Source organism: Cervus elaphus, chromosome X, assembly GCF_910594005.1.
Source record: "Cervus elaphus chromosome X, mCerEla1.1, whole genome shotgun sequence".
In the NCBI taxonomy this organism is placed as follows: domain Eukaryota; kingdom Metazoa; phylum Chordata; class Mammalia; order Artiodactyla; family Cervidae; genus Cervus; species Cervus elaphus.
In genome coordinates, this window is record NC_057848.1 from 179277635 (window position 1) to 179284254 (window position 6620).

The following is a 6620-nucleotide window of genomic DNA, read 5'->3' on the forward strand; positions in this document are numbered from 1 at the left end:
GCCCCACTGGGCCCTGGAAAGGCAGCCGGACCTCCCCATCCTGGGGCCTCCAAGTGCACCCGGAGGCCTCAGGGTCAGGGCTGGGGGACCGCACGGCGGGGCGCTGGGTCCTCCGGGGGCGCTCTCCTGGGCGGACTCGGGGCTCCCGGGCGGGGCACAGGCAAACCTTGCTCCGAAGCCGGCCCGCGCGGGGTTCTGGGGCGGTTTCGTACGCTGGGTCAGAACCCACAGACTGCATCGCTCGTCCCCCGGGGCGACGCGGGGCCTGGAGGGCGCCAGGGGTCATCAGGGTCTCTCGGGGCTGCGGGGTTGGGGGTGGGGGTCGCAGGCGGGACTCGGAGGTCTGCGGCGCGGAGACCTGCACCGGACCTGCGGTCCGAGCCTCAACGATCGGACCGGCCGGACTGGACGATCTCCAGGACGAGCCTGGGGACCCGAGCGTCCGGGGCTACGATCGGGAGAAGAGAGGGCGCGGTTCTCCGCAAGGCCCGACCTGTCCCCTTCACCGCCGCAGCCCGTCGCGGTCGCCACACCAAGCGTGACCTTCACAAGGTCAAAGTGGCCGCCGCTCACCTCACCGTGACCCGCCCCGGGCACGCTCGGCGCAGGGGCGGGGCGAGGCTCCCAACATGCCCCGCGGCGCGGCGCGCGGGCTGCGGGGCGGGGCCTGCGTGGTGGCGCAGCCAATAGGTGCGGCGCACGGGGGGCCTCGGGGCAGGGCGAGGCGCAGCTCCCGGCAGCCCACGGGGGTCGCGGCGCAGGCCCAAGGGGCGGAGCAGGGCGGCGGCGCGGCCAATGGGAGCGGCCGTACGGACCAACGGGGCGGGGCGAGGCGCCGCTCCCGGCAGCCCGCGCGGGGGCGGGGCGCGCGCCCAGGGGGCGGGGCCTACGTGGCAGCACAGCCAATGGGCGAGGCGCGCGGGGGCCGCGGGGCGGGGAGCGGGCCCCTTAGCGGCTGCGCGGTGGCCGCCCAGTCCTTTCGGTCCCGGCGGCGGCAGCGCTGAACTAGCGGCGCCCAATATCCGGCTGTCTCTCTCTGCCTCTCTGCGCCTCCGCTCCGCTCTCCGCCCGCCGCCATGACGGAACAGGCCATCTCCTTCGCCAAGGACTTCCTGGCCGGGGGCATCGCCGCCGCCATCTCCAAGACGGCCGTGGCCCCTATCGAGCGCGTCAAGCTGCTGCTGCAGGTGCGTGTCAGGCTGCGGGCGCGCGGCGGCCGGCGCCGGGCCCCGGGGAGCTCGGGGGCGCGCACGACCCGCGACCGGAAGCGGGGAGGCCGCGCCGCTTTGTCCGCGCGCGGCCGACCCGGCCGGCTTCCGGGGGGTCGCGTCACGTGGGCGCCGCCGCGGGGGGAGCGCATGCGCGGGGGGCGGCCGGCGGCGATGTCTGCGCGTCGGCATTGGGGCGCGGGGTAGCGCAGGCGCGGTGGGCGGCCGGCGGCAGCGGCCTCCGCGCGTGCGCACTGGGGCCTGCGGCGCTAGGGCGCGCAGGCGCGGTGGGAGAGCCGCGTGGACTGACCCTGCGAGGCTGGGTGTGGGGTTCGTGCCCTTGGGCGGTGGACGGAGTCGCGCGAGGGCAGTTGTCTCGTCCCCGTCGTTGTACTGGTCCTCTTCGCCCACTGTTCGCACTTGTTTGCTCGGTTCTGACGCGGAATAAACTGCACTGGTCTGTTTTGAGCGTCACAAGTGGGAAGCTAGTGGAATTAGCGTTGCAGTGTGATTGCAACCCCTAAAGAAAATAGGATTCTCCAGGAAGGATGTTAGGAGAGCTTAAAGGCCCCGTACAAATGTCTTATTAAGGACACGTCTGTCGTTGGTGATTTTTGCAGGTGTCAACTGCAAATTGACACTTGTGGGCACCTGCTGTCTACCTCTGAAAGCGGTATTAGGTCAGTTGTGTCCGACTCTTGCGACCCCATGGGCTGTAGCCCTGCCAGACTCCTCTGTTAATGGGATTCTCCAGGCGAGGATACTGGAGTGGGTTGCCAAGCCCTTCTCCAGGGGATCTTCCTGACTCAGGGATCAAACCCGGGTCTCCTGCATTGCGGAGTGATTCTTGACCATCTGAGCCGCCTCTATGGGTATTAAATCAGGTGCTTCTGACCTTCAAACCCCGTGAAAGGACTTCAGGGTGGAGAGCAGGAATGAGGCATGCGGGTTCTGGGAAAATGTGACAGGTCAAGTCATCAGACAGATGTTTCCAGTGGCTGATTGTGAGCTCACTTCTCGCTTGCCCTCCTCATGTTTCAGTTTAGTCGCTCAGTCGTGTCCAATCGTTTGCCGACCCCATGGGCTGCAGCACGCCAGGTTTCCCTTTCCATCATGTTTAGAAAAGCACTAAAAACCTTTACGGTGACGAGTGCTCCTTGAGGCTATGAGAAAGGCTTTGCGAAAATAAGTGCTTGCTCTGTGAATTTCCCATTGACCAGAATCTCATTCATACTGACCTTCCCGCTCACCTCTGGAGCAATCTCTCAGCTATCTCGGCTGCCCTCCGCACCCCCCCCCCCGGGGTGTAATTCTCGTTTTGCCCCAGATCTTAATTCGCCACTTCCAAGTTGTGTATTTTTTACAAGTGGACATGGAGGTCTGCCCGAGACCCTGGGTGAAGCCCTGTTCCCCCTCACCCCCGCCCCAAGGTGCAGCAGGCCAAGCTTCCCTGTCCATCATGTTTGAAAAAGCATTGAAAAACCTTCACGGTGACGAATGCTCCTTGAGCGTAAGAAACGCTCTGCGAAAATATGAACTTGTGGGTCAGAATCTCATCCATACTGACCTTTCCCTCACCTCCTTGGAGCAATCGCTCAGAGCTGTCAGAGCTTCACCAGAATCTCCTCATAAGTCGACATGGCGGTGTGCCCAGGCCCCCGGTAAAGCCCTGTGTCTTCCCCCCCACCGCCCCCCAGGTGCAGCACGCCAGCAAGCAAATCGCGGCCGACAAGCAGTACAAGGGCATCGTGGACTGCATCGTGCGCATCCCCAAGGAGCAGGGCGTGTTGTCCTTCTGGCGGGGCAACCTGGCGAACGTCATCCGCTACTTCCCCACGCAAGCCCTCAACTTCGCCTTCAAGGACAAGTACAAGCAGATCTTCCTGGGGGGCGTGGACAAGCACACCCAGTTCTGGAGGTACTTCGCAGGCAACCTGGCCTCGGGCGGGGCGGCCGGCGCCACTTCTCTGTGCTTCGTCTACCCGCTGGATTTCGCCCGGACCCGCCTGGCGGCCGACGTGGGCAAGTCGGGCAGTGAGCGCGAGTTCAAGGGCCTGGGAGACTGTCTGGTGAAGATCACCAAGTCCGATGGCATCCGCGGGCTGTACCAGGGCTTCAACGTGTCTGTGCAGGGCATCATCATCTACCGCGCAGCCTACTTTGGCATCTATGACACCGCCAAGGGTGAGCGCCCTGCTCGCGGAGCTGGAGGCAGGGGTAGGGGGTGGCTCCCGGGAGGGCCAGGGCCTTCTGCTCCCTGGGGGCGGGGGCCTACTCCTGGAGGGGGGGCGGTGCGCTTCGGCTGCAGATAGCTGGGGGCTCCCAGCCCTGGAGGCTGGAGCCACATGTGGGCGGGGCTCTCTCCTGGGCCTGTGGACCCCCTGAATCCTCATGAGCTGCTCCCTCTGGGTCTGTCTGTGCCTGACCTCTTTTCATAAAGACCCCAGTCCTGTGGGCTGAGGACCCACCCCGGTGACCTCGTTTTCATCTTCTCTTGAAAGACCCTCATCTCCAATCACAGCTATATTCTGGGCTCCTGAGGTTAGGGATTCAACATGTAAATTCGTCACCATTGATAAGAGGGATTCCTGATTGGCCTGGGCAGATATCACAGGGCAGCTTAAGCAGCGCACCTTTATTGCTCCCAGTCCTGGAGGCTGAGACCCTGGTGTGGGCGGGGCTGGTTTCTCCTCCCCGAATCCTCTCGTGCTGTCCTTGTGTGTCTGTCTGCCCTGACCTGTTGTTCTTACAAGGACCCCAGTTATAGTGTTAGAATTTTTCCCTATGAATTCGGTTTTGTCTGTAAAATATTTGATTTCCCGTACTAGGGTACCTACAGTTACATACATACGATAGAGTTCCTATACGTACGGTTACGTCCTCTGGGTCTGGGGTTTGGGGCTCCACCACGATCTGGGGGATGGCACGGCTCAGTCCCTGTAGGTGCGCCGCCCCGGAGGCGGGGCCGGGCCGGCTGGCACCCTCAGCAGTGGAGCAGGTGTCAGAGCGTCCCCTCCCTGCCAGCCGGCAGGGCGTGTACTGACCCCAGTCCGGCCCGGCCAGTGTCCCCCGTGGAGCTAGGAACTCCACATGGCTGTGTGGGCAGCCCTGGGGCCTCACCCCGTGACCCCCCCGTGCCCGCAGGCATGCTCCCCGACCCCAAGAACACGCACATCGTGGTGAGCTGGATGATCGCGCAGACGGTGACGGCCGTGGCGGGTGTGGTCTCCTACCCCTTCGACACGGTGCGGCGTCGCATGATGATGCAGTCGGGGCGTAAAGGAGGTACTGGCTCAGCTCAGGGCCGTGGTGGGGGGGGGGGGGGTAGGGGGCGGTCAAAGGATTCGCTCGGGGTCGCGCTCTGATGGGCTCGGGGAGGTGCCGGGGGCCCCATGAGCGGCCCTGGGTCTTCCTGCAGAGGCGGGGGCCAGCGTCTGGTCCCACAGAGAGGCAGCCGGCTTTCATGGGAGCAGGGGGCGGGGGGGAAGAGTCCTCCAGGTGTTGGGGGTTCTCTGAGGCCCCACGGGGGTGCCCGCCCCCGCCGGGCTTCACGGGGGCGGGGAGTGGGCGGGGCAGGCACCGGCCCTTCCAGCATCCCGTGATCACATATGGGGTTCCCGCACGGGTGCCGGTCCACACCGGGCTTCATGGGGGCGGGAGTGGGCGGGGCAGGCACCGGCCCTTCCAGCATCCCGTGATCACATATGGGGTTCCCGCACGGGTGCCCGTCCACGCCGGGCTTCATGGGGGCGGGAGTGGGTGGGGCAGGCACAGGGCCCTTCCGGCGTCCGGTGATCTGATATGGGGGGTCCCCCGTGGGTGCCCATCCGCACCCGCAGCTCCTTGGTCTTTGCCCTGGCGTCCCTGCGCCTCGTGGGGGCTGGAGTCCTGGGCTTGATCCTCTCCCGAGAGCGCGTTCCCAAAGCCACCTCTTCTCGGGCCAGAGCTCCTCCTGGCGCGCAGACGGCGGCCCCGGGCTCACTAGCTCTGCCAGGTCCCCCGGGGCCGCGTCCGAGCGCGCCGTGACCCCGCCGTCTCCCCGCAGCCGACATCATGTACAAGGGCACGGTGGACTGCTGGCGGAAGATCCTCAAGGATGAGGGCGGCAAGGCCTTCTTCAAGGGCGCCTGGTCCAACGTGCTGCGTGGCATGGGCGGCGCCTTCGTGCTGGTCCTCTACGACGAGCTCAAGAAGGTCATCTAGGCACCCGGCCGCCCGCCGCGACCGCCTCGCGCCATTCCTCACTGTGACGGACCACCGACTTCGAGAAATTCCAGCGTCCCCGCCGGGGCCGGGCCGCCCCGCGCCGGGGGCTCCTCGCCGGAGGACCATCGGCCCTGGGTCCACGCGTTGATTGGGGTGGGGGGAGAGGGCAATCGGGGGATCTCCGTGGGTCCACAGTCGAGGCAGCTCCGCACACCAGACCTAGACTCCAGGTGCTTGTAGGACCGACCCGTGTTTAAGTATTTATTTAAGAAAATCATGTCTCCATTTGTACTTAAGCACTATCCTCTCTTTGCACAGCCGGGTACTCGCGACTATGTTTCTCCGTCCGGCATTTCCGCTGCGGAACAATAAAATCGGGACACAGAGGCGCTCGTCTCCTTTCTCAACAGAGAGTCCTCGCGGGGCGGAAAGCAGCAGGAGGTTTGAGACCAGGTCTCCCTGTCCATCACCAACTCCGAGTTTGCTCAAACTTATGTCTATCGAGTTGGTGATACCATCCAGCCATTTCATCCTCTCTCGTCCCCTTCTCCTCCTGCCCTCAATCTTTCCCAGCATCAGGGTCTTTTCAAATGAGTCAGCTCTTCACATCAGGTGGCCAGAGTATTGGAGTTTCAGCCTCAGCATCAGTCCTTCCAGTGAACACTCAGGACTGATTTCCTTTAGGATGGACTGGTTGGATCTCCTTGCAGTCCAAGGCAGTCTCAAGAGGCTTCTCCAGCACCACAGTTCAGAAGCGTCAGTCCTTCGGTGCTCAGCCTTCTCAGCTGTAGCTGGGGTTTAACCACACGGGACCCCCAAGGTGGTGGCAGCTGTGGGGCCCACCCGTGCCCAGGGCTCCCGGGAATGCCCTCTAAGGTGGGCGCCCTGGGGCTTCCCTGGTGGTGGTGGTGTAGTTGCTAAGTCTTTTGTGACCCCATGGGCTGAAGCCCCGCAAGCTCCTCTGTGCGTGGGAGTCTCCCCGCAAGAACACTGGAGTGGGTTGCCAATTCCTTCTTCAAGGGCTCTCCCCAGCCCAGGCCTCCTGCATTGCAGGCAGATTGTTCACCAACTTTTAGGCTCTCAGCTGTCGCCCTTGCAGTGCCAGAGACCCGGGTTCAATCACTCGCTGAATTGGGAAGATCCCCTGGGGGAGGGCATGGCAACCCACTCGAGTATTCCTGCCTGGAGAATCCTCTGGACAGAGGA

General features: G+C 64.2%; 1 protein-coding gene across 1 annotated transcript; it reads left to right on the top strand.

The window, feature by feature from the left end:
- The first annotated feature begins 932 nt into the window (after window positions 1-932).
- SLC25A6 (solute carrier family 25 member 6) lies at window positions 933-5801 on the top strand. The gene is made up of 4 exons (XM_043897779.1): window positions 933-1187; window positions 2906-3392; window positions 4353-4493; window positions 5254-5801. Exons 1-4 carry the CDS (start codon window positions 1077-1079, stop codon window positions 5409-5411), a joined length of 897 nt encoding a protein of 298 aa, XP_043753714.1. The 5' UTR covers window positions 933-1076; the 3' UTR covers window positions 5412-5801.
- Window positions 5802-6620: the final 819 nt, after the last annotated feature.

Excerpts from the sequence above, each read along its gene's own strand:
- SLC25A6 (XM_043897779.1), top strand. The coding sequence starts at position 1,077 with ATGACGGAACAGGCCATCTCCTTCGCCAAGGACTTCCTGGCCGGGGGC. Across the intron at positions 3,393-4,352 it reads CATCTATGACACCGCCAAGG|GCATGCTCCCCGACCCCAAG; the intron begins GTGAGCGCCCTG and ends CCGTGCCCGCAG. Across the intron at positions 4,494-5,253 it reads GCAGTCGGGGCGTAAAGGAG|CCGACATCATGTACAAGGGC; the intron begins GTACTGGCTCAG and ends GTCTCCCCGCAG.